At 41.0% G+C, this 27,312-nt stretch overlaps 1 protein-coding gene across 4 annotated transcripts in view; it reads right to left on the bottom strand.

Moving 5' to 3' along the window:
- Nucleotides 1-27,312, bottom strand: part of KCNJ3 (potassium inwardly rectifying channel subfamily J member 3) — a 198,988-nt gene that overhangs the window by 70,741 nt on the left and 100,935 nt on the right. Inside the window, exon 3 of one of the 4 annotated variants that reach the window (XM_073305508.2) lies at nucleotides 561-807. The exons of the other annotated variants lie outside the window; for them this stretch is intronic. Coding sequence (XP_073161609.1) covers nucleotides 722-807 — 86 coding nt within the window. The 3' untranslated portion in view covers nucleotides 561-721. Of the gene's footprint in view, nucleotides 1-560; nucleotides 808-27,312 lie in introns of those variants that run through there. 4 annotated transcript variants of the gene reach the window in all.

Raw genomic sequence — 27,312 nt, 5'->3', positions numbered from 1 at the left:
AACCAGTTTCATGACTGACCAGGCTACGGTGTGAAAGTTCTGTTTGTTTCTCCTTGATGAACCCCCCGCCACCCCTTGGTTCACTCTACTTCCCTGCAAGCTAACCACCCTCCCTTCCTCCCTTTAATCATTGCTTGCAGAGGCAATAAAGTCATTGTTGCTTCACATTCATGTATTCTTTATTCATTCATCACACAAATAGGGGGACGACTACCAAGGTAGCCCAGGAGGGATGGTGGAGGAGGGAAGGAAAATGCCACACAGCACTTTAAAAGTTTACAACTTTAAAATTTATTGAATGACAGCCTTCTTTTTTGGGGGGCAATCCTCTGTGGCGGAGTGGCTGGTTGGCCGGTGGCCCCCCCGCTGCATTCTTGGGCGTCTGGGTGTGGAGGCTATGGAACTTGGGGAGGAGGGCGGTTGGTTACACAGGGGCTGTAGTGGCAGTCTGTGCTCCAGCTGCCTTTGCTGCAGCTCAACCATACACTGGAGCAAACTGGTTTGGTCCTCCAGCAGCCTCAGCATTGAATCCTGCCTCCTCTCATCACGCTGCCAGCACATTTGAGCTTCAGCCCTCTCTTCAGCCCACCACTTACTCTCTTCAGCCCGCCACCTCTCCTCCCGGTCATTTTGTGCTTTCCTGCACTCTGACATTATTTGCCTCCACGCATTCGTCTGTGCTCTGTCAGTGTGGGAGGACTGCATGAGCTCAGAGAACATTTCATCTCGAGCGCATTTTTTTTCTCTTTCTAATCTTCACTAGCCTCTGGGAAGGAGAAGATCCTGTGTTCATTGAAAGGCATGCAGCTGGTGGAGGAAAAAAAAAGGGATAGCAGTATTTAAAAAGACACATTTTATAAAACAGTGGCTACAGTCTTTCAGGGTAAACCTTGCTGTTAACATTACATACATAGCACATGTGCTTTCGTTACAAGGTCGCATTTTGCCTCCCCCCCACCACGTGGCTACCCCCTCAACCCTCCCCCCACCCCCTGGCTAACAGCGGGGAACATTTCTGTTCAGCTGCAGGCAAACAGCTCAGCAGGAATGGCTCCTCTGAATGTCCCCTGAAGAAAAGCACCCTATTTCAACCAGGAGACCATGAATGATATCTCTCTCTCCTGAGGATAACACAGAGAGATAAAGAACGGATGTTGTTTGAACGCCAGCAAACATACACTGCAATGCTTTGTTGTACAATGATTCCTGAGTACGTGTTACTGGCCTGGAGTGGTAAAGTGTCCTACCATGAAGGACGCAATAAGGCTGCCCTCCCCAGAAACCTTTTGCAAAGGCTTTGGGAGTACATCCAGGAGAGCCGTGAATGCCAGGGCAAAGTAATCCTTTCACGTGCTTGCTTTTAAACCATGTATAGTATTTTAAAAGATACACTCACCGGAGGTCCCTTCTCCGCCTGCCGGGTCCAGGAGGCAGCCTTGGGTGGGTTCGGGGGGTACTGGCTTCAGGTCCAGGGTGAGAAACCATTCCTGGCTGTCGGGAAAACCCGTTTCTCCGCTTGCTTGCTGTGAGCTATCTACAACCTCATCATCATCATCATCATCTTCTTTGTCCCCAAAACCTGCTTCCATGTTGCTTCCATCTCCATTGAAGGAGTCAAACAACACGGCTGGGGTAGTGGTGGCTGAACCCCCTAAAATGGCATGCAGCTCATCATAGAAGCGGCATGTTTGGGGCTCTGACCCGGAGCGGCCGTTCGCCCCTCTGGTTTTCTGGTAGGCTTGCCTCAGCTCCTTAAGCTTCACGCGGCACTGCTTCGGGTCCCTGTTATGGCCTCTGTCCTTCATGCCCTGGGAGATTTTGACAAAGGTTTTGGCATTTCGAAAACTGGAACGGAGTTCTGATAGCACGGATTCCTCTCCCCATACAGCAATCAGATCCCGTACCTCCCTTTCTGTCCATGCTGGAGCTCTTTTGCGATTCTGGGACTCCATCATGGTCACCTCTGCTGATGAGCTCTGCATGGTCACCTGCAGCTTGCCACGCTGGCCAAACAGGAAATGAGATTCAAAAGTTCGCAGTTCTTTTCCTGTCTACCTGGCCAGTGCATCTGACTTGAGAGTGCTGTCCAGAGCGGTCATAATGGAGCACTCTGGGATAGCTCCTGGAGGCCAATACCGTCGAATTGTGTCCACAGTACCCCAAATTCGACCCGGCAAGGCCGATTTAAGCGCTAATCCACTTGTCAGGGGTGGAGTACGGAAATTGATTTTAAGAGCCTTTTAAGTTGAAATAAAGGGCTTGATCGTGTGGAAAGGTGCAGGTTTACATCGATTTAACGCTGCTAAATTCGACCTAAAGTCCTAGTGTAGACCAGGGCTTAAATAATAAATTCAGGGAAGCCCAACTGAAATCCTGGCTACAGTTCAATAGACGTCCACAAAATATGTTTCTCTCTGTTTGTAATGAGCCAAATTTTGCCCCTGGATATACCTACATGGCCCCTCATTGCAAATATGATAGCAAAGACCTTCTCTTTGGTTAGTCCTGACTGTATGCCCTGCCTTCTGCATATCAGTGAAGTACTCACTGAATTTTTTGAGAGCCAATGTATTTTCTTCGCTTCTCAATTAACTACTAGAGCTGGTTTAATAAAATTGGATAAACATTATTATTTGATGAAAAACGCACAATTAACCAATGAATCTGAAGAAGAATATTCAACCAGTTTTACTAACTAGAAATTTATAATTATGTCCAAGCACAATCAAATGCATTTTACCTTTTTCTGCTCTTCTGATCTGTTGAGTGAATACATACGTATACCTATTTCTGCATAATATATTGTGTACCCAATAGACTGTAACAGCTTCAATTTCAGATTTAAGTAAAATATAAACTACAGGAAGAACAGTTGACAATATAACAGATATGCTGATACAATCTTAAGCAAAAGTGGGAAGCAATGATATTAATGTATTATGATAAATTAGAACAGTTAATAAGTAATCCATTTATATGTCAGTATATTACAGCATTGCAGTAATACCAGAATCCCAGTTTTTCAATTGTGACGCTTGCATTAAGATGGTTAATTCTACCTTTTGGTTCTTAAATTAGCATGTACAAGCAATGTTCTGCTGTCCATTACATAGATGTAAATTTGATTTCAGCTTCCAAGATTTCAATATTTATTCTGGATTTATACCGATGTAACAGCAATACTTGACAGTATGTCTAAATATGATTATTTGAGCACACAGGTCCCAAAGTCAGCAACCAATATGAACAGGTGCCCTAAGTTAGGCATCCAGGTTTGAAAATAGTGCCAAGAATATTTACTGGTCATTTATGGAAATGTGCAAAGCCTTTATTTACATGTTAAGAAACCATTTCAAGGATTATCACAAGGGCCCCTCAAAATACAAGTATAACTCCCCTATATAGGCTATGGTCCCCTGAAAGAAGTTATGTATGCTAAGATCATATTTTCTAAATCATGCTGCTCAGCACTTAAACCCCCAAGAAAAATCTTGCGTGAGTGCCATAAATGCTGTTCAGTTGCCCTGTGTGCAGAGAGAGTGTCATGAACTACTCAGCAAAGATCCAACTACCCCAAGAGCTAATTAAAAAGCAGCCTTGACAAAGAAAGATTCTTGTTGCTGTTCAGTCCCCCTATGCCAGAAGAAGAGTGCTACAATTCAAGGCAGCGAGTAGGCTTATTGAGAGAACTGGAATTTTTAGAGGTCTTGGCTGGGAAACTGAGACCCCCTCCACCCTGCAGGGAAAAAAAAAGACATTTCACATCATGCGTAAATGGAATCAATTTACAGCAGCAACCAAAGACCCTCAATTCTTGGGGTGCCTGAGGGTGCGCACTATGAGAACATGTGTTTTGAGAAAAATTGGTGCAGCGAGGTTCACGGCTGAAAGAGCAAATAGGTTCCCTCCCTGCCAAAATGATAACTTTAATAATAGCATTGAATTCTGAAATTGAGCACGGCAGGTAGGAAATCCCTGCATGGTTTCCCTGAAATACTGCACTTCTCTCTGCCAAAGCATAATTTTAAAGCCCGAGGATTTCCCCTCTGAAAAATACAAAAAAGCTCACCGGTAGATATACATCCTGTGCTATGTAGTTGGACCTAATTATTGATGCACCAATTTAAACTTTACTGTGAAAATGGGAGTCTGAACTCGAGGACCTACTGTCATCTTCAAAGAAATATAGAATCACATTACAAAAAATATTCCCAAATGCTTCTAGAGCCAATAAACTTTCATTACAGCCAATTTACTAAATATGGTTTTGAAGGGCACATATTAGCCCCCAAGTCAAATCCTTCACAGCAGCAATAGGAATTATTACATTGATGTGAATTATGTTTCACTAGAAATACTACATTAAAGAGAAGGTTTCAGCATTCTGGATGCATGTAAGAAAAGAAACAAGGTTACAAGAAAATTAAGGCTCTGGTGTAGTTTTCTGAGCTTGAGATGGAGAGCTGGTGTAGCACATGAGTGAGGGCCTTAAGAGGCATTAACCTTGCAGGGACATGAAGCCTCAAAGGACCTACAACTAAAACACTTTTTGATAATCCTTTTCATACATGTATATTAGATGATGCCTACACTCCTTCACTTAGTGAAGCCTCACAGATAGCCAGTGCTTGTCCCTAATTCTAATTCTTTTCTCCAGCTCAGCTGGAAAAAACAGAGTTTAAATATTTTTAGGACAAAATAAAGAGGGGGAAAAAATCAGGGTAAGGAAACAAAAGCATCAAAGAGAAATTAATAATTGTAGATACTCTGTGAGAGTAATCTAAGTCTAACTGAATCATGAGAAGAGTTGCTGCTTTGCTGGCCTAACATTGAGTTTATAAGATAGTAACTGCATTTTTGCTCAATGCCACAGCAAAATACAAGCCTCAGACTGGAAGAGCTGGCTGCAGGATCCTGGACTGAATCCAAAGAGGTAAAGAACATCATAGATACGTTTAAAATCTATTAGGAAGGAAAGCCCAATGCCTAAACTGGTATCATAGAATCATATAGAATCACAGAATATCAGGTTGGAAGGACCTCAGGAGGTCATCTAGTCCAATCCCCTGCTCAAAGCAAGGCCAATCTAAATCATCCAAGCCTGACCTTAAAAACTTCTAAGGAAGGAGATTCTACCACCTCCCTAGGTAACCCATTCCAGTGTTTCACCATCCTCCTAGTGAAAAAGTTTTTCCTAATATCCAACCTAAACCTCCCCCACTGCAACTTGAGACCATTACTCCTTGTTCTGTCATCTGCTACCTCTGAGAACAGTCTAGATCCATCCTCTTTGGAACCCCCTTTCAGGTAGTTGAAAGCAGCTATCAAATCCCCCTCATTCTTCTTTTCCGCTGACTAAACAATCCCAGTTCCCTCAGCCTCTCCTCATAAGTCATATGTTCCAGTCCCCTAATCATTTTTGTTGCCCTCCGCTGGACTCTTTCCAATTTTTCCACATCCTTAGAATCATAGAATCATAGAATATCAGGGTTGGAAGGGACCTCAGGAGGTCATCTAGTCCAACCCCCTGCTCAAAAGCAGGACCCATCCCCAATTAAATCATCCCAGCCAAGTCTTTGTCAAGCCTGACCTTAAAAACTTCTAAGGAAGGAGATTCCACCACCTCCCTAGACAACGCATTCCAGTGTTTCACCACCCTCCTAATAATGATGAAAAAGTTTTTCCTAATATCCAACCTAAACCTCCCCCACTGCAACTTGAGACCATTACTCCTTGTCCTGTCCTCTTCCACCACTGAGAATAGTCTAGAACCATCCTCTCTGGAACCACCTCTCAGGTAGTTGAAAGCAGCTATCAAATCCCCGCTCATTCTTCTCTTCTGCAGACTATCCTTCTTGTAGTGTGGGGCCCAAAACTGGACACAGGACTCCAGATGAGGCCTCACCAATGTTGAATAGAGGGGAACGATCACGTCCCTCGATCTGCTGGCAATGCCCTTACTTATACATCCCAAAATGCCATTGGCCTTCTTGGCAACAAGGGCACACTGTTGACTCATATCCAGCTCCTCGTCCACTGTCCACTGACCTCGTCCCTAGGTCCTTTTCTGCAGAACTGCTGCCTAGCCATTCGGTCCCTAGTCTATAGCTGTGCATGGGATTCTTCCGTCCTAAGTGCAGGACTCTGCACTTGTCCTTGTTGACCCTCATCAGATTTCTTTTGGCCCAGACCTCTAATTTGTCTAGGGCCCTCTGTATCCTATCCCCACCCTCCAGCGTATCTACCTCTCCTCCCAGTTTTGTGTCATCTGCAAACTTGCTGAGGGTGCAATCCACACCATTCCCCAGATCATTTATGAAGATATTGAACAAAACTGGCCCCAGGGCCAAGCCTTGGGGCACTCTGCTTGATACCGGCTGCCAACTAGACATGGAGCCATTTATCACTGCCCATTACATGGAGCCACTGATCCATACTAGGTTGGCTAAAGGGAAGAAGATCATCTCCACAGGACAGCAATGAGGATTTTACTTCAGAAAAAGGAAATTTGTCCATTTACAAAGGTTTGTGTGTGTTACCTAGAGTGGAGTAGGCTAAGCATTGTAAATACTACATGACATAATTTAGCCCAATATATAATTATCTTTTTCCTCATGGGGATAGTTAAGTGGTGAGTTATTCACTGTTGAGCAGGAAATTGTTGACGAATTTTTATACTAGTTCAAATACGGTATCTATGTTATAAGGGCAGGATGAATTTTTGAAATTCTTATTATAGCTATTTTATTGTTAGGGAAGTATGACTTTTTTTATAAGTAAACATACAGAACCTATATATACAGTATTGGAGATCTCGTTTCCTATTTTTTCACACCTTTGCTAATTATTCAGTTTATTTTCCGCAAATTACCTTAAATGTCTAATTTTCTAAAGAAAGTAAAAGACAAAAAACAAAAACACAAAATTGAGACATTACATCCAATGACAAAATCATGAATGCAGATCAGTTAATTGGCATATTGTTAGAAGCAAAACCTCCAGTGCTAAAATCTTGGAGATCCATCGGGAAAACCAACAATTTAAAAAAAAGGAAAAAAAAGAGGGTCTTTATTGTGCAAAGAAACAGAAAAGGGAGTTACAGGGAATTATCAAGAGGAAGGACCCTCCTTTGTTGGGTGTTATTTGACATTAGCATATTATGCAGGGCTCTCCCTCCCCCCTGCCATTCCCAATGATTTCAGCCATTTCTCTATCACTTTCCTACCCTGTTAAAATACTCTGAAGTAAAAGGTGGCACAGAAGATACTGAAGGCATAGAATCAGATTCTTCTCTCAGGTACACTGGTGAAGTATCACTGATTTCCATGGAGTGACTGCTGCTTTCCAGTGGTGTAAGTGAGAGGAAAAACAGGGCCATACTATATATGCAACAGCCAAAGGAAAGGAACAAGGTCGATATAGATTTGGGTAGATTTGTACCAACAGAGAATTTGGCCCAAGATAATTGTTTGCACTTATATAGCATCTTGCCTCTGAGTATTTCAAAGTTCTTTACAACTGAAATATTTTAATGTTTTCACAAAGCCTCTGTAAAAACTAAATAGGTTTGGGTAAGAGTATAACTGCTCCTTCCTCTTCATCTTGTCTTTTGATGCTCATCCCACTGCTAACCTGTACCAGGTCAGTTTCTGTACAGCTTGGGTTTCTTGGTGAGACCAGCAACTCCACAGTGTACTACGTTTTCCCAGATAAAGCAGTGAGATTAGACAAAATAATTAATGATTAAACTAGATTACACAAAATATACATTTAAAAACTGAGCAGAGAAAGCATACAGGAACCTATGAACGTATGCCAAAGTCACTGGGAGGCTGAATTTGGTCCCTATCTGTAGAAATGCATGGTGGGGGGGGGGGAGAAAGACATAACACTGGACACACAAGTAGAGTTTAAACAGTTACTTTGTTCCCAGCTGGGTTTGATTCACATTCAGCTGTCTACTTCCAGAGCCATATAGTGGAGTGACACAAATCCCACCTACCTAGAAAGTGCAACATCCCTACTGACCCTGATCCTTTATCAGTTAGAGGCCACTTCTTTGAAAAAAGGTCAGGACACAAAGATTCATTTTCAAGCAGAGTGCCCCATGGGTTGGTCCTGGGGCCGGTTTTGTTCAAGATCTTCATTAATGATCTGGAGGATAGCGTGGATTGCACCCTCAGCAGTTTGCAGATGACACTAAACTGGGAGGAGTGGTAGATATGCTGGAGGATAGGGGATACAGAGGGACCTAAACAAATTAGAGGATTGGGCCAAAAGAAATCTGATGAGGTTCAACCAGGACAAGTGCAGAGTCCTGCACTTAGAACGGAAGTATCCAATGCACCGCTACAGACTAGGGACTGAATGGCTAGGCAGTAGTTCTGCAGAAAAGGACCTAGGGGTTACAGTGGATGAGAAGGTGGATATGAGTCAACAGTGTGCCCTTGTTGCCAAGAAGGCTAACGGCATTTAGGGCTGTATAAGTAGGAGCATTGCCAGCAGATCAAGGGACGTGACCATTCCCCTCTATTCGGCATTGGTGAGGCCTCATCTGGAGTACTGTGTCCAGTTTTGGGCCCCACACTCCAAGAAGGTTGTGGAAAAAATGGAAAGAGTCCAGCGGAAGGCAACAAAAATTATTAGGGGCTGGAGCACATGACTTATGAGGAGAGGCTGAGGGAAGTGGGATTATTTAGTCTGCAGAAGAGAAGAATGAGGGGGGGATTTGATAGCTGCTTTCAACTACCTGACAGGGGGTTCCAAAGAGGATGGATCTAGACTGTTCTCAGTGGTGGCAGATGACAGAACAAGGAGTAATGGTCTCCAGTTGCAGTGGGGGAGGTTTAGGTTTGATATTAGGAAAAACTTTCACTAGGAGGGTGATGAAACACTGGAATGGGTTACCTAGGGAGGTGGTGGAATCTCCTTCCTTAGAAGTTTTTAAGGTCAGGCTTGATAAAGCCCTGGCTGGGATGATTTAGTTGGGGATTGGTCCTGCTTTGAGCAGGCAGTTGGACTACATGACCTCATGAGATCCCTTCCAAACCTGATATTCTGTGATTCAAACAAATCATAGTTCTTGCCCATTACTATGTTTAATTCTTCCAGTGAATGTTTGATTTTAATCACTCACTTTACTAGATCCATGTAATCTGTTCTCTGAGGCTCCTGAATAAAATAATTTCTCCCTAGGTACTTAGGAGCAATGGGAAATTATATTGACTGTACCCAACAGTGTTGTTCTGAGTTGGGCATAAATTTCAGAAATACCTCAAGGCCTATCAAGGCTAATTCCCCACTTTGGCACTTTGAGTGCAGAAAGTGGGGGCCCGCAAGGATTCTAAAAATTAATATGGCCACTCCAGGCTTGTATTAAACTCGCAAGGTTACAGCTTTTCTCTAACCTTGGTTTGGTAGATGCTGCCACCACTCAAGTGCAGAACCCCTTTGAGAGCCCAGGAAGGCACACTTGGGAATTTTTTCCTTTGGGGTACCCTCAAGCCCTTTCACCCGTGCCCCCTCCAGGGAAGAGCTGAGACAGAAAAATGGGGGGGGGGAAGGAAATCAGCTGTTGCCACCAGCTAGTTAAACATGCGCACAAACGTCAAAAGACACAAACATCCAATTCTGTTCTTAAAAAAGATAAATTTTATTAATAAAAAACATGAAATAAAATATCTGGGAACTCAGGCTATTGCTAGATTTTAAAAGAGCAACTACAAGGATTAAGCACCAAGAATAGCTTTATTGGGGTCCAGCTTAAAGGTTACAAGCAAAACAAAAGTAGCTGGGGTTAGCACAGAGGAATCCACAAGCCATAACGAAATAAAAGGGATAACCCTAATTGTGTCTTCCTAGACATTTCCGGATCTACTTACATATTTGGGGTTTTAAATGCATAGTTTCTAGGTATGATACTGATGATTTTTATATACCTGGCCCAAGCTTCTTGCAGCATAGCTGCTGCCCTGTCCCTTCTCCCCAGGAGAACAACAACAGACAAACAGATAAAAGGGGAGTCTTTTCAATTTTAAAAAGTTCTAGCCTTCCCATTGGCCAGGTACCCATTCACTTTCTTTTACCTATGCATAGCAGTGAGACTTTTTAACCCTTTACAGGTAGAGCAGTTAGAGAACAGCTACTAAGAGGGATTTTATAGCTACTGGCTAGCTGGGTGTCCATAAAAAGGGAGCTACCCCACTCCCCTCCTTCATTTATCACAGGGCCAGATTTTCTACAATATTTAGATGCTTAAGATACAGACAGGTGCTTTTTAAAATCCCACTAATCACCTATGCAGGTTAGCCCTTAACTCCAATAGGTGAAATCAATCTGCACCTTTAGGTGTCTAAAGACATCTGAAAAAAATATCAGGCCATAAGTAACTTAGGAGCCTAAATCCCTTTTTCAGAAGTAATTTGGGTGCTCAAAGATGCAGATAGGGACTTAACAGAATTTTCAAGACACCTCAACAAGTTAGGTGCTTACTTCCCATTGAAATAAACTCATTTGTGCACTTTTGAAAATTTCACTCCATGTGATTAAGTCTCCCTGACTCCCTACAGCTTTACACATTTCCTGCAAATATGTACACAAATGCATCCATAAATGGATACAAAATTGACATGTGGTACTATGCTATACGTTACAATGATTTTGAATAAAACCTGGGCTAAAAGAGACCTTTATCTTTTCGCAGTTGAATACACAGATGAAAGTTATCTGAAGATATTAGACAATATTTTTTGCCTATGCATTTGCACATCTCAGATTGTTGAAAAAATAGATTCAGTATTAGTATCTATATACATCATAGTATTATTATATGATTACTATTTGCATTTACATGTCCTTATTATATTATCTTTTGTTTCACAAATTCAATTTTTTTTCTTGAATGGATTTATCAGGAGACCCAATTCTATCATAGAGTACAAACATTGGAAGTCACAGTACATCATGCTACTTAGCTGGATATAGATTAAAACATCTTTATGAATGGGATACATTGTTTCTAGAATCTGATCTAAATTGATTGGTCCAGACATAGCAATCTACTACTGTGAGCGTGGTCCTAACAGTGTAAAATTTCATTTTAGACAACCAGAACCTCCTTTAAAATTACTTAAAATACTACATAAAAGGAAATCATACAGCTCAACAGCCCTCCACTCATCTTTGCCATCCTGACACTACTTCATAATCTGCTGTCAGATTGAGCTAGGACCCTCAACAGACTTCATATACAGTATGTAGTTACTACTCTGGTCCTCTCTATGTTCTCTGAGAACTGTTCAATAAGCTTCTCTGCAGGTCTCTGAAGCTGTGTATTCATGAGACAGAAAAAATAAAGTTTGTTGTAAACAGTAAACTTACTTAAACATTTACACAACATCTTAGATATGCACCAAGGTCTAATGATAACAGTGGGCATGGAGTGTGATCACAGCCCTGGGTAAAGACCAGAATGTAATTACTAATTAGCAGCTATAATGGTATGTCACTAGAGGAAAAAATAGGAAGTAGGTCAATGAAAAGGTACAGCCCTTCATCCCCAAATTAATTATATTAAATTTACAAAGTGCTGGGAACCATCTGTGGCACTGACCCTTGTCTGGTTACTGCACGTAAGGGTCAGTCTGTGTTACATGACAAATATCACAAAGAAACTACAATACTGTTGTATTATACAGTGTATGATTCAACAGAGAAGAATCATGTCTCATAAGCCAAACTAATTACAACTGGAAAGTAAGTTAAGACACTGAGTTTTGGCAACTTCTGATATGTACAGTCTTGCATAAATTTGCCATTAAAAAGGCTATAGTCATTGATGACTTAAAAACAAAAAATATTAAACAATGTGTCTGAGAATAAAACTGAAAGCCTTTACTGCTAACAGAAAAACAGAATTTGAGAGCACATGCAGGAAATTCTTGCCTTTCACATACTGAAAGGATTCAACAAAATGTGACAGTGTTCCTAAGTTTCCATAGTGTCTTTATATAACGGTCACTTTACCAATGATGTAGTCCTTTTAAGAACAAAAACTTTAGGCTGATGTTAATGTGTGAAGGAGCAGCTTTCAAGTATTGAACCAAAATAACCTACAACTGTGAGCATTCTTTTTCAAATCTTCAAATATTTCTCATCTGAAGTTTGTCCTGAGTCTTATTCAACGACCTGTAATTACTGTACCTATTTGTGGTGGTATATTCTTTTTTTAAGAAGCCTCGGTAGACACTCAATGACAAGCAGAAAGTGAAGATACTATATAGCCTACATTTTGTGCTAATTTGTCTGCTCTTTCTGTTGTACTTGGCGTCTAGTGCTGGAGGGAAATGTAAAGTGTCTGTGTCCTCCATTGATTATGGAGCATTTCAAGGCAGTATGACATTTTAAAGCGTCACTAGATAGGTCTTGGCATAGAAAAAACAGTAGAGAAAAAGCCCATTTTCATTGCACAAGAAAGAAATGCTAGTATAAAGGTCATAACACACTGTCAATACTGTTCTGACATGGAGTTTTGGAGGGATAAATCCTTTCTGCAAAGTGCAAAATGTGGAATCATACCTTAAACTAGATCAAGCTCCATATGAGTACAAGTGAGAACTTAATACTTAAGTAGCTGGTGAACCTCCTGCTCGGGCACCTAGACAAGTCTTTGCAGGAAAGGCAGTTAAAAAAATGACCATCAAGCTTTTAGTTGGTGACAACAGATACCCAGTTGCTACAAATCTACCTCAATCCAGCTGGGTGTCTAACAGCAAGAGCAGCATGCATTAAAGCTTCAGAGTCAACTGTAAGTAGCCAAAACAACACAAAGCCATCCTAATCAACCTAGCATAGCAATTTACATATAACTGTGGTGAGCCAGATTTGGCCAAAGTTCTGCCAGAACAGGCCCTGGGAAAGGCCCCTGGCAGCAGGAAGTGTACCAGCTCCTACCATTGGCAGACCTCCTGCTAGGGCACCATGATGACAATAAAAAATAGCTGCTAATGTTCAGATAATTGGGAAACAGAATTTATAGTGACCATGTAGAGGAGCAGGGAACTTAATTAAAAAAATAAGTCTTACTGATATAGTGTCTAGTTTCAGACTTCCCTGGTTCTTAATAACAAAAGGTCTGATTTGGGGATCTACATCAAGTGGAAAAACATGTAGAAAAAGCAAAGCTAAACAGGAAAGTATTTCTTATTCCAGTGTGCTTGTGGAGGGGCAGGTGCCTTTGCACTTGGTCCTGGGCCTCCTTCCCCCAGCTAGCTGTCACAGCCATACTGCCACTCCTACTCCCAAACAGGGGGATGTTATAAAACAGGAGCAAAATGTGCAGAAATTATTATGGACAAGGTCAACATTAATTCCTACAGAAATTCCATTTTAGATTTGCTGAGAGAACGCTGTGACCGAATAGCTGTCTCAGGCCATTCTGTTCAGGCATGGTTCCTTTAAATGCATAGACCCCACCGAGACAGAGGTGCTTCTGTTCATTCAGATGGAAACAATAATGTGTTGTTGTAAATGGCATTAGAGACGCTAGATCAAAATTACAGCTTTCATTCTCTTCGTGTCACGAAGCTTAAGGGAATTATATGACCCCCTTTTCTTTAATGTTAGTGAGGCGATCCATTTCTGTATCTGTTTCTTCTGTTTTAACCTCTCAATGCTGTGGCACATGTAGGAGAGCAGGGAAAACCTGAGTAACTTAAAAAAATTGTCGCATGATCATTCATTAGTCTTTGTATCCTTCTTCTAATCTTTAACAGGAGCCACAGAAAGGGCTGGCGGAGTATACGTATAAATGGTAGACGTGCTTTGCGTGTTTTAAAAATCCAAAAGCTCTTTACTGTGATGGTGATTCAGTCACAGAAAATGGCTGACTGAGGGCATTATCAAATGTTTATCTTGATTACTTTTAGTGAAAATTTTATAGTGTGTATTTAATATATTGTGTATTAAAATAACTTGCCCCAGCCATATATGAAAAGTGGATAGATTATGTCTTTCAAGGCGTTAAGTAGCCTTTGGATGAATCAAATGCCCTGGGAAACATATATTAGTACATTTTTAATGTAACGTTTTTTTTTCTAGCAAGGAGTTTAAATATAGCTCTATGCTATTTCATCATGCAACATTCAATTAACATTGAACCCAAAGGAGCTAAGTCAATTTACACCAGGTGGCAATTTAGCTAAATAAGAGAAATAAGTGCTATAGACAAGATCCCAGAGAGTTTCTCTCTAAATATAAATATATCCAAATTATGCTTTGGGATGTTATTCTTTTACCAGACACTTGAGAAGTATTTGATTAGATGAAGTCATTGCATAGGGCACACGCTATTGTGCTATTCTTGACTGTTTATTTCATTGAGGGATAATTCATCTTTCTTGTTACATTTGCAGTTTGAGTTAGAAGCCTAAAATTCAAACTTGTAAGCAGCAATGAGGTTTACATTTCCCACAGTGAAACAACACGGATTTAATCGTGCATGATGAAATAGCATAGCTCTATATTTAATATTTCTTTTCAAGAAGGGAGACATATGAAGTGGCTAGCTCATCCCACCCAGCATGCATCTGTGGCTACACTGCTGTTAGCTCGACCGGAGCTAACGTAGGTATATCTACCCAAGCTGGAAATTACATCTTCAGCCCCAGAGTAGGCATATCTCAAAGGTATGTCTGCACTGTATGTATGTAGAGTACATACATTACATGCCCCCCACACCCCAAAAACAGGTATAAATAGCAATGCATATGGTGAGACACTGCTTAGGCGAGTAAAGGCATGTTTGAACTCTATGGGTATGTACCCTACATGGCTCTGTACTTGCACAAGCAGTGCCTCCCCTGTCCACATTGCTGTTTTTAGCAGTGTAGTGTCCTGTTACCTCCCCACTGCCAGAGCCTTCCCCCGCTGCAGGGAAAGGCTCCAGCAACTCCCTGAGGTGGGGAAAGGCTCTGGCATGAGGGAGACAGCAGGGAAAAGCTTGCATAGCTACACACCACACATGGAAGTGGCTTGCTTTTCACTGCAGCATGTAGCTACCCTTGCCCTACATGACACCACTAGACATGTGCAGTGTAGACATATCATAAGAATAAATAATTTGTTTTGTTTATAGTCTAGTAAAAGCCCTATTACCTGAGCACTGGAAAACAGACTGGGGAAATCGTCAGATAATTTAATATGATGAACAAGCTGGCATTGGCATGGAAATGGACTAGAAGATGATATAACAGTTGACAATTATGCTTACTTATCCATACTTCCAGTCAGACTGTTTTCATGTTGTATATCTAGGATGAAATACTGGCCCCACTGAAATCAATGGCAAAATTCCCATGACTTCAATAAGGCCACATTTCACCCACACAGCATATCCTAAGTTACCTTTACCTTTAAAGAATCAATAGCCACATATATACCCTATCACTTAATTGGCATAATGTTTTACTTGATGTAAAATTACTTAATTAAAATCTGACTATAAAATATTGTGAAGAATAAAAATGGCTTTTCAAAAACATGCCTATGCAGAATCTTGCAACTTATTTAAACTCTAGTTAACAGATGCTCTAGAGTCTTTCAAACTGTGAAACTATCATGTCAAATGAACAAAAAAAAAGATGTATTAAGGTAGGTAATTAAACATCAGTTTGTTTGATGCTTCTCCAACCATTTAAGATAAATACAAAGGAAGCCAATACTGACTACACATCTTTAAGTAATTCTTGAATCCTAGAAATGAAATATCTGAACAGTTTCTTTATGAGAAAAATTCCTGAAGGCAAAGGAGACACCACTTTAATTGTGGTCATAAAATATGGTTTGCAAACAATGTCCTGAAAACAAATGAAATAATTGTTAGGAAGAGATAGGAATTAACGTCATTACATGATCAATATTTCTATAAAAATATGATAAATCTCCAGTGCATGTTTGAAATAGGAATAGCTTTATGGACAGCTCTACAGTAGTTACACTTAAAATGTTTATACTATTTTTATTTGAGAGATACTGTCTATACACATAATGAGGAATACTGTTAGAATACTGGTAAATTTTCAAAACATCAGAAAATTTTAAATTAGACCACTGGAGAGGGATAGGTTCTCATAACTTAAGCAACTCCCAGTCTGTTGAAAGGTCCTTAACAAATTCAAAATTTTAACAACCAAAACTTCTGGCACAGGAGGTTTTAAAAATCTGAACCTGCATCTGGATTCAAATTTCACAGCTGGCCAATATTTTTATGATGAGCAAAAGCAAACTGTTGGATCTAAATACCTACAAACTATGGGGTGTTGAGTACTGAGGCTTGAGTAGACTCCATGTTGCGGTACAGGGCTTAATCCTAAAGTGAAATCCTGGCCCCAGTAAACTCAATGGCAAAACTCTCATTGGCTTCAAACGGACAGGATTTCACATTTAGAATTCTAGAAACAGCACTCCCATTTCATTCCCTCTTCAAGACTGCATCCAGCTAGATATCCTCAATGTGGTATGTTTATATTAAAACTATTTTTGGCAAAATGTGCTGTCTTGAAAAGCTAATTTTATTACAAAACAGACTTTTGCTTCTCTCAAGTGAAATTATCCTCCTGTGCTATTGCCCCATAATGCAGATGCAATCTAGATTATAATATTCATAGTCTTCTTTACTAGTATGTTAAGTTTCCAGGAGTGACAAACACTTACTGTAACAACTATAAATCACAAGAAAATGGGGATAGACATGTTTATAACAGTAATCTAACTTTTAAAATATTTTCCCATGGTGGGGGGTAATAAAAATTTAACTGCAAGGTCTTGATCAGGGAGCAGATCCCTTTATAAATAAAGCAATTGGTATATTCTCATTTTCAAAACTTCAGATCAAGGTTGCTCTTTGCTCTCAGGTACAAAACTAGAAAGTATTTACTAACAGATTTTTCTATTTAGTTTCACTTGCATGTTCTGATTTTGTAAAAATAATCTTAATCTTATTCTCTGCCTTCCTGTGGTCTTTTCTTCCATGTCAACAAAATACTTATTGGCAGGTACAAGATGAGATCTGTCAGAAAAATTTCCAGAGAAATCCATCCAATGTTATCAATTAGAGGAGTTCACCAAATTCACATCCCAGGAACTGTCTAAAATCCTTCTTTGCCCCTAGAGGCATAAGAGAAAATGTACAAGGTAGAGTCAGTGACACAATCCGCCATCCCAAGCTTCTGAATTATTTAGAATCAATATGATGAATTGAAATTGAATAATTATTTTAGGTTTGAGCCTTTTCATTGGCTAAGGATATTTTAAAAAAAAAATCAATCCAGTCTGTTTTTATGTAACTTACAAAAATCTATTTAGAATTAAAAAAAAATTATGATATGTAAATGAAATAAATTTTCTTTTTTAAAAAATAAACATGGTTTAAGGTTATGACAACCTATGTTAAGGCCTAATCTTACTAAAATCAAAATCATTTAAATAAAATATGCTGCATCAATGAGCACTCCTCAAATTTTAATAAGAGTGCTTATTTGTAAATTTTATATAAAATCAGGGGGAAAACAACATCTTTAACTCTTGAGGTCAACTCAAGCTTTAATGATGTTACAATATCACTGCACTAAGTAAATATCTATTATTTGCAGGCTTTACAATGGACGAAATACCAGTGTTTATCTTTTTCCAGATGCAAGCAGTTTCAGTTTGTTGGGCTTTAATTTGTTTCACTTTAATTACTTTTGGTCTCCGTTTAGCTATCAGATACTGAGATAATATATTCTTTATTTGGACTAATTCATTCGAAGTTGGGAATTGAAAAAGCAGGAAAAAACTTGTTTTCCTTTTCCAATCTAAGAGAAAAATCCAGGTGGGAGAGGATGAGAGAGAACTGTAAAGTCTTGAGGGACACAGGGCTGTCTGATTTCCATGGGAGTTAGGCACCTAACCTAGTACTTAGGCACTTAATGACACAGATAAGAAATCAAAGGGAAACAGGCCCCTAAGCTGCTTGGATACTCTTGAAAATTCGGCACTTATCTTTAGGAACCTAACTACCTTTGGAAATCTGGCCCACGGTGACCAGAAACAATCCATCCATTCACCAACGACAGTTAATTCTTTCTTTGTTTAATGTCAGTTTTGAATGCAAAATTTTGATAAGATTTTTTTTCTTATGTATCCAGAACATTTAAAGGCAGTTTTAACTAATAAAAATAATTTTAAATGCTATTTTCATATAATTTTAATTGAATTCAATTTTCTATCCAAATTAAGCTCTACCTAAATCCAGGTAAACATTTATCTAATAATTAAGAAATGCATCATTCACCACTTTGTAACTTAATAAAAAGTAAAAAAAGTCAGATCTGAATAAATGAATATTAAGCTAACTTGTTTAAATGTGTATAGATGTATCCTCGTTTAGCAAAAAAGTACCAAATTTAGTGTAAAAGCTACATTTAGTTGTAAATCAACATGTTTTAATGAATATACCAACCAGCTAGAACAAACTTTCCTTTAGGAATATGCAGAAAAAGATTAAAATTGACAACTTAGATTTAGGTTTCCTGCTTGCTGATTTAAACCATCCACTAAATTCAGTAATTTAAATCAATCCACTCTTCTCAATAAATTGTATATTCGCACTCTTTATTTCATCTAATAAAGCATAGCCTGAATTTACCCCCTCTAACTGCTCACCTGATATAGTTTTTAAACTCTGTATACCTGATTCTCCATTGCCTTGTACCTTGTGTAGTCACTTATGCCAAGCACACACTAAATCATAGCAGTAGCACTTTGCAGAGGTGTAATTATAAAAGATGCAAGACAGTGGAGAAACAGGGCTCAAATTAAATCTGAGCAGGTGAACCTGAAGTGTCATCCAAAATCTGAGAGGGACGAGGTGTGAAGCATGCTTTCAGAAGTCTTAAAAGAGCAACTCCAATGTGGAAACTACAGAATCCAAACCACCAAAAATGAAAATCAACCTTCTGCTGGTGGCATCTGTCACAAACATACAGCTAAGGGTAACAATATCCCTCCTGAGCAGCTATACTGAATCTTTACCTGTAGGGGGTTAAGAAGCTCAGATAACCTGATTGGCATCTGACCAAAAGGACCAATAAGGAAAGATGATACTTTCAAATGGAGGGGGGGGGGGAGGGGGGGAGGGGAAGGTTTTGTTTGTGCTGTCTTTGTTTTGTTCATCTCCTGAAAACATACCTAAGCATCTAAGATTACAAAAATGCATTAGATTATCTTTTGTTTTAGCTTGTGAATTTTCCTTATGCTAAGAGGGAGTTTTATTCCTGGTTTTTGTAACTTTGAAGCTGAGCCTAGAGGGGAATCCTCTGTGTTTTAAATATTTTTATTACCCTGTAAAGTTACCTTCCATCCTGATTTTTGCAGGTGTGATTCTTTTACTTTTTTAAAAATAAAGTTCTTCCTTTAAGAACCTGATTGATTTTCAGTGTCCTAAAAACCAAGGGGTTTGGTCTGTGCTCACATTGTAACCAATTGGTTAGTATATTATTCTTAAGCCTCCCCAGGAAAGGGGTGAAGGGGCTTGGGGGAATAGGGACTCCAAGTGGCCCTTTTCCTGAATTTTTGTCTAAATCACTTGGTGGAGGCAGCAATACCGTCCAAGGACAAAGAAGGATTTGTGCCTTGGGGAAGTTTTTAACCTAAGCTGGTAGATATAAGCTTAGGGGGTCTTTCATGCAGGTCCCCACATCTGTACCCCAGAGATCAGAGTGGGGAGGGAACCCTGACAGCATCTGACTCAGATAATGAAAATGAACATGCATCAGTCCACACTGCTTTGGATTGTTAATTGAGCAGAACCTGTCATCAGCATGGACGCATGTCCACTGGAATGGTGGTTGACACATAAAAGGACACATGAATCTTTAGTGCATCTGGCAAGTAAATTCTTGTGACATTTGCTACAACAGTGCCACGAGAATGCCTGTTCTCACTTTCAGATGACATTGTAAACAAGAAGCAGGCAGCATTATCTCCTGCAAATGTAAACAAACTTGTTTGTCTGAGCGATTGGCTGAACATGAAGTAGGACTGAATGGACTTGCAGGCTCTAAATTTTTACATTATTCAAAAATAAAACAGTTTTTTGTATATAATTTTACATTTGTAAGTTCAACTTTAAAGAGATTGTACTACAGTACTTGTATGAGGTGAATTGAAAAATACTATTTTTGTTTTTTCACAGTGCAAACTGTAGTCAAAAATAAATATAAAGTGAGCACTGTACACTTTGTATTCTATTATGTAATTGAAATCAATATTTGAAGATGTAGAAAACATCAAAAATATTTAATTAAATGATGTTCTATTATTAACAGTGCAATTAATCACACAATTATTTTTTTAATCGCTTGACAGCCCTAGTTCAAAACAGAAGCATGTTTCATTTTTTCTAAAGGTTTTACAATTTCCCAAAAATATTTATTAAAAATGTGTTCTAGAAAGGGTTACTGACTTTTTTGTTGACTAAAAACCTAACTAAAAAGTTATCTATATCAGTCAGTATCCATAGGTGCTGGAACTAGGGAGGGTAAGGGGTGCTGCTGCCGAACTTCCTGGCTTGAAGTGGATTCCATTGTATATAGGGTTTATGGTTTGGTTCAGTGGCTCTCAGGACCCCCACTATACAAATTGTTCCAGTACCCCTGTCAGTATCCTGTATATATCAATGCAGCATCCCACTGAGTAACTAAGCTCCTGTCTATTGGGTTGATGGATGATTTTTCTGTTTCCAGTTGCAGCCATCACTATAGTAACTATGAATAATTGCATCTAGTTGTATGTGTTATTAACAAGATATGGCATGTGTCTTTGTGATCTAGGATATATTTACAATATTAAAAACAGGTGCACAATCTAACATTTCAACTTCTATTCAATCTGGAGCTCCAGCTCAGCTGGTACCACTGCAAAATCTGCTCCTTTTGACTTTAATTCTCCAAAAAACAATAGGAATAAATCCACTTAAAATATTGGGTGTACCAAACTCATATGGCATGCCTAATGAGAAGAGGATAATGCAGGGGGGAGAGGGGGCAGTTGTACCTGGGCCCTGAGCCTAGGCTATTCCACAAAAACATATATAAAAATAAAGTGAAATGGAAGAGGATGAGGTCCAGTGAACATGATATTTCAGGGTACAAATTTCTCGTCAGTCCTAGCGGTTGTAACAATGTCTTAGCTTTGTAAAATGCCTTAAATACTAGAGAATATGCTTCACTCTGTGAGGACTGAACACTTCACTAAGAATGAAAACAATACTTTTGAAGTTATCTTGGTATACAAAAGAAAAATAAACTTAACAAGGGAAAATAATGTTGATGTTTATTTGTTGCCTATATCCTCATCTTCACATCCTCTCAAAATATGTCCTGTAGAAAGCCAGCATTGAGAGAGGAATGTCCTTGGGAGCAGGCAGAGCAAAGTTCACTAACTTACGGAGTTACATAAGTTAACAGCAGTTAGAGAACAGGTTTTCTAAGCATCTCAGATATTTCATGGACCAAGCACCATATGAAGCTTATATTTCAGTTCTGCCCAGGCTCTACTTCATGCCTCCTTTGTGCGTCTCTGTATTTTGGGATCAGCTGCTCATATTTGTTGTAAAAGCCTTAGGGCCGCTCTCACTTACAGTGAGCTGCCCTGGCTCCAAGAGCCACTCAGGCAGCTGAAAATAACTGGAAAGGAGCCACATCCACTACGAGTCCCAAATACCAATGGCAAGAAAGGGCCTGGGGAGCCCATGGAGCCATTTTGCCTGCTGTACTCCAAGCAGGGAAAAAATCAGTCTACATCTGGGCTATTTTGTGGTCAGATCTGCTGGCTTAACAGCTCATTTATGTTACTTTGGCTGTAGGTCAAAGCACAGTCAGGCCCAATATATTTACAGGCTCCTGAGTGTGAAATTTGGTCAGCAGCGGATGTTGGCTCCATAGCTCATCAGGAGAAAGTTATGCATCAGAATTACCAGAACACCACAAAAAGAAAATCTAGGTTGCTTGCAAATTCAAGTATACTCTTCCCAGAGAAGCCACTCCAGGCCTTGTACCTCATGCTGCAGAAAACCTAGAATTGCTAAAAGGAGTTGATGCAATGGAGACTTACAGGCTTCAACATAAACACATACCAATTCCACATGGAGAGATAGAGTCCTAGTCGCAAGCACAGCCTGACCAATTTTGCTAAAATTTAATTACCCAAGAGTGAGAAACTCTTATCTTCTCCTGAATCACCCAGTTGCAGCTAAAGGATTCCTTTCTTCTGAAATAAGAGTATAAAAGCGTCTACTTTCCTACAAAATTGACAAAGAGTGCAGAGAAACTCCCCCAAGCAACAACAACAACAAAAAGATATCACTGACCAGAAGACTTTATCTCATTCTTACAGGATCTTCTTCCATTGCTAACCCTCTGTGTTGTATACTCAAGGCAACCTCTCCCGGACTAACCTCAAGAATTGACATGTCAGACAGTTCAGGCACTGTGTTAGGACAGAGGTTCTCAAACTTCATTGCACCATGACCGCCTTCTGACAACAAAAATTACTACATGACCCCAGGAGGGGGGACTGAAGCCTGAGCCGTCCCGAGCCCCACCACCCCAGGCAGGAGAGGGCTAAAGCCAAAGCACGAGCCCCACCACCCCACGTGGGGGGGCAGGGGAAAGCTGAAGCCCAAGGGCTTCAGCTTCAGGCAGGGGGCCTGTAACCTGAGCCCCGCCACCCAGGGCTGAAGCGCTTTGGCTTTGGACCCAGGTGGTGAGGCTCAGGCTTCAGGTTTGGCCCCCAGCAAGTCTAATCCATCCCTGGCAATCCCATTAAAATAGGGTCACGGCCCACTCTGAGGTTCCGACCCACAGTTTGAGAACCGCTGTGTTAGGACATTGGGGCAATGAACTCCCAAAACATGCTCAAAAATTTCTCTCTAGAGAGCATTCTGAACTACCCATTTTCCATATATGGGAAAGAGGCAATCACTGCATTCCACAGTTTCTGTAAAAAAGTCACTTTAAGTTTTAATATAGGGGCCACCATTTTTGACAGCCACACAGACTATAGTTCCTGCTCCCTCTGCTAGCTGTGCAGCTTATATTCTCCATTCCCAGAGCTGTGTTCAGTTCAATGGATGACACTGGTTCAAAAAACAAAAATGTTTTGGCAAGAGAATGTGTTATGTGACTTGATGCTTCTGTTTATAAAAAAAGACATCAGTGTCAATTTCAGCTGTATGTGACACAGGAAAAATCTTGAGGGTTATCAAGTGGAAAATGACAGGATTATTAATGGAACATGGTATTTCTGAGCAGTACAGACAGCAAGTAACTGATGAAAACAATAAAATAAAATCTATATACAATTACTTGACACTGTCCCTTTTTGCAGAACTCATAAAAAACAACTGTTCAGCTCTTTTTGCTGGCTCTTAAACAAAGGTTATCGAATTAGTACTGTTTCTAGAACTGTACTGGTCTCAAAGATGCTGATTTACACTCACAAGAAAGTACCAGGTTAATTTACTCCTGAGGGAATTCTGAACCAAAAAGTTTAAAATTCTGTGCCAAAAAATTAAAAATTAAGTGCATAATATTTTCAAATTCTGCAAATTTTATGTCAATAAATAAATGTGGCTCCAGCATGGCAGTGGGGAGCACAGGCCACCGGCTGCATTGAGGTGGGAGATCATCCTGATGCCTCCACCTCCCCTGGTACAGAGACTCGGCAGTGAGGCTGCACCTGACCCTGACACAGCGCAAGGGCTAGGCCTGCCACAGAAACATCCTGGAGCCCTGTCCCTCTGCGCCAGGTGTGGGTGGGCAGGCTCAGCCCAGCAGGATCCAAATTTGGAGGGGCTTAGTGTGGGGTGATCCAGGTGTGGGGTGAGAGGTTTCTGTGTGGGGCAATCTGAACGCAGGAGGCTCAGTGGGAGATCTGGATGCACAGGGGCTCGTTAGGGGGTTCGGATGCAGGGGCAATGGGACTCTTCAGAGGATCCAGGTGAAGGGGGTTGGAGCTCAGGAGGATGGGGGTTGGGTGTAGGGGGATTGGGGAGGTGGGGTAGTGGGGCTTGATGGGGTGGGGATCCAGGTACAGCTGGTTGGAGATCAGTGGGGTGAGGGTCTGGGGGACTCATCGGAGGGATTCCAGGTGTAGTGGGGTAGGGCTTGCCAGGGTGAGGGTTCGATGGGCCTGCTTAATGGGGGAGCCTAGCTGCTGCTGGGGGGATGCAGCGTGCCGGGCTACCACTTCCCCCCCGTGATTCCCCTATCCCCTTTTCTTCTTCATCCCCCTCCCCGCAGTCCCATGTTCCGCTGCCCCTGCCCTATTCCATCCACTTCCTTCCCTACTGCCTCTTCCCCACTGAGGGCACTCACTGTTTCACAGACTAGAAAACAGGAAGGCTCCCATACACAGAATGGTAGCCCAAGTGGCACTAAGACCCAGGAGGCAGCATTCAGCTGCAGAATCAGTGGAGCTGAGTCACAGCCTCCTGCAGGTGGGCAGCTCTGCGCTTCCAGAATGAGGGGGGCAGTGGTATATAACCCCGTGTGCCCCCCCATGCCTCACCTCTATTTGGAAGGGGGCAATCCCCTCCCCAAAACTGTGCCCATGGTCGTCCCCCACCCTCCCCCGCAGGCCCACTTTCCCTTTGCTTCCCTGCCACTCTCTGCAGGGAAACACAGGAAATCTGTGGCGGGGAAGAGGGGGGCGGGGATGGAGGCATTTTCTGCAGCCATGAAGTTCTGCAGAATCCCCCCAGGACAACAGTTAATTACACAGTGCCATTGGCATGCATGGTGCTTTATAGGCAAATCAAAAACAACAGAACTCCAGTTCAAGAACGCTACTGTAGTGTAAGGTCATTCTTCATGTTGTAACACAAGGCCATGTGATCCCGCAACCTGAGACAGACCCTTATTGAAGTAATTGGATGAGAGTGAAGATCTGCTAAGACGCTTTGAATGGTGCAAAATCTGACATGAGGCAGGAATGCTCTTACGAAGTCAGTTGACTTGGTCAGGATGAGAACAAACTTGCTACGGTTGACCTTGAGACCCAGCATGGAAAAAGAGCTGGAGAATGAAGTGTAAAACTTTGGTAACTGTGGAGATGATTTCTCTCGAATTAACCAATCTTCAAGGTAAGAAAAATATAGAGACCTCCTTTCCTTAAATGATCAGCTACCACTGACAGACATTTTGTGAATGCCCTCGGGAGAGGAGACAGGCCAAAAGGGAGTAAAGCTCTGAATTGATAATGTATGCCTTCCTCCGTGAAGCAGATACTTCCATGTGTCTGTCCATCTGGCTCACAGGAAGTAAGCAACCTGCAATTCCAGAGTTATGAACCAATCCTTGGGGGTCTAAGGAAGGGATTACAGACATGAGAGTCACCATCTGGAACTTGATGTGATGGATGAACTTGTTCAGATGCCCAAGGGCCAGGTCAAGCCTCCTTGCTTATCTGGAATCAGGAAGTATTGAGAACAGAAATCTGTGTTGCAAAATTCAGGGGAAACTCTCTCAAATGCTGTCAAGGTTTCTTTCCCACTCTGAACTCTAGGGTACAGATGTGGGGACCTGCATGAAAACCTCCTAAGCTTATTTTTACCAGCTTAGGTTAAAACTTCCCAAAGGTACAAACTATTTTACCTTTTGCCCTTGGACTTTCGCTGCCACCACCAAACATCTAACCAGTATTATTTTATTAGGAAAGAGCCTGTTTGGAAATGTCTTTCCCCCCCAAATCCTCCCAAATGTTACCCCCCCCCCCTTTCCTGGGGAAGGTTTGATAAAAATCCTCACCAGTTTGCATAGGTGACCACAGACCCAAACCCTTGGATCTTAAGAACAATGAAAAAGCATTCAGTTTCTTAAAAGAAGAATTTTAATAGAAGAAAAAGTAAAAAGAATCACCTCTGTAAAATCAGGATGGTAAATACTTTACAGGGTAATCCGATTCAAAACATAGAGAATCCCTCTAGGCAAAACCTTAAGTTACAAAAAGACACAAAAACAGGAATATCCATTCCATTCAGCACAGTTTATTTTCTCAGCCATTTAAAGAAATCAGAATCTAACGCATATCAAACTAGATTACTTACTAAGTTCTAAGACTCCATTCCTGTTCTGTCCCCGGCAAAGGCATCACAGAGAGAGAGAGAGAGAGAGAGAGAGAGAGAGAGCTTTGTTTCTCCCTCCCCCCAGCTTTTGAAAGTATCTTGTCTCCTCATTGGTCATTTTGGTCAGGTGCCAGCGAGGTTATCCTAGCTTCTTAACCCTTTATAGGTGAAAGGGTTTTTCCTCTGACCAGGAGGGATTTAAAGGTGTTTACCCTTCCCTTTATATTTATGACAATTGCACTCACGTGAAATAGAGTATCCATCTCCTGCTGAAGTAGATGCTTGTGAAAATGGTCCCTGAAGATGGATGGGGTTGGGTGATAGGGAGGAGGCAAAGACTGAAACTGGATCATATATTCAAGAAGCTTGTCTTTGCCTCAAAGTCATCTGAGATTTGAATTGTTTCCTCCTATGTGATGGGCAGAGAGCCCTAAACAATGGTGGGTTGATTGTGTATCCTTCAGTGAATAACACCTCATTAGTTTTTGAGCTAAACAAAACATAAGTCCTCTATTGTTGCCTGGACTACTTTTGGAATCTCAGAAGCAACCAACCAAGAGGCTCTCTGCATTATAACACTGATCTTGCAGTTAGGGATTACAGACAGTAGCATCTAGTGTTGCCTGCAAAGTTGTCTTAGCAATTAATTGTCACCACCAGCCATCCCAGGACAGGAGGAGCATGTGTATGTACTTTTGTGAGTATAAAAATGCTCAAATCCTTTCAGGGCACTTGATATCTATGGTCCTTTTGTTTCACCACAGCAGACCCCAAAGCCAGGGTCTGCAACAATCCTGCCTACTATCCCTCACAACCCAGTCTCACCTCCAAATCCTCCCTGTAAGGCTCTCTTATTTTTGTTATGAGTCCAGGCTACAGACAGACACTCTTCCTATATGGTAAATTGAACGGCTGCCTATGAGATTCCTTTGTTTGTAGCACCAGGCATCCTAGGGGCCTTGATTTTCCTGTGAACCAGGCTGGTCCAGAGTTCTGATTTGTACCAAAGTCAGTAGGGTTGTGCTCACTGATGCCCATGACATTACCTGAATTTTTTGAATTTATTGGATGTTGAATTCCAAAACTATGTTACAGATCAATCAATAATGTAGATGATAAGCAAACCTAGGGAAACTGTTAGCCTCATA

This window comes from Lepidochelys kempii, chromosome 11, assembly GCF_965140285.1.
Source record: "Lepidochelys kempii isolate rLepKem1 chromosome 11, rLepKem1.hap1, whole genome shotgun sequence".
Taxonomy (NCBI): domain Eukaryota; kingdom Metazoa; phylum Chordata; order Testudines; family Cheloniidae; genus Lepidochelys; species Lepidochelys kempii.
The sequence above is the reverse complement of the archived record's forward strand: the minus strand, read 5'-3'. Positions and strand labels throughout refer to the sequence as shown.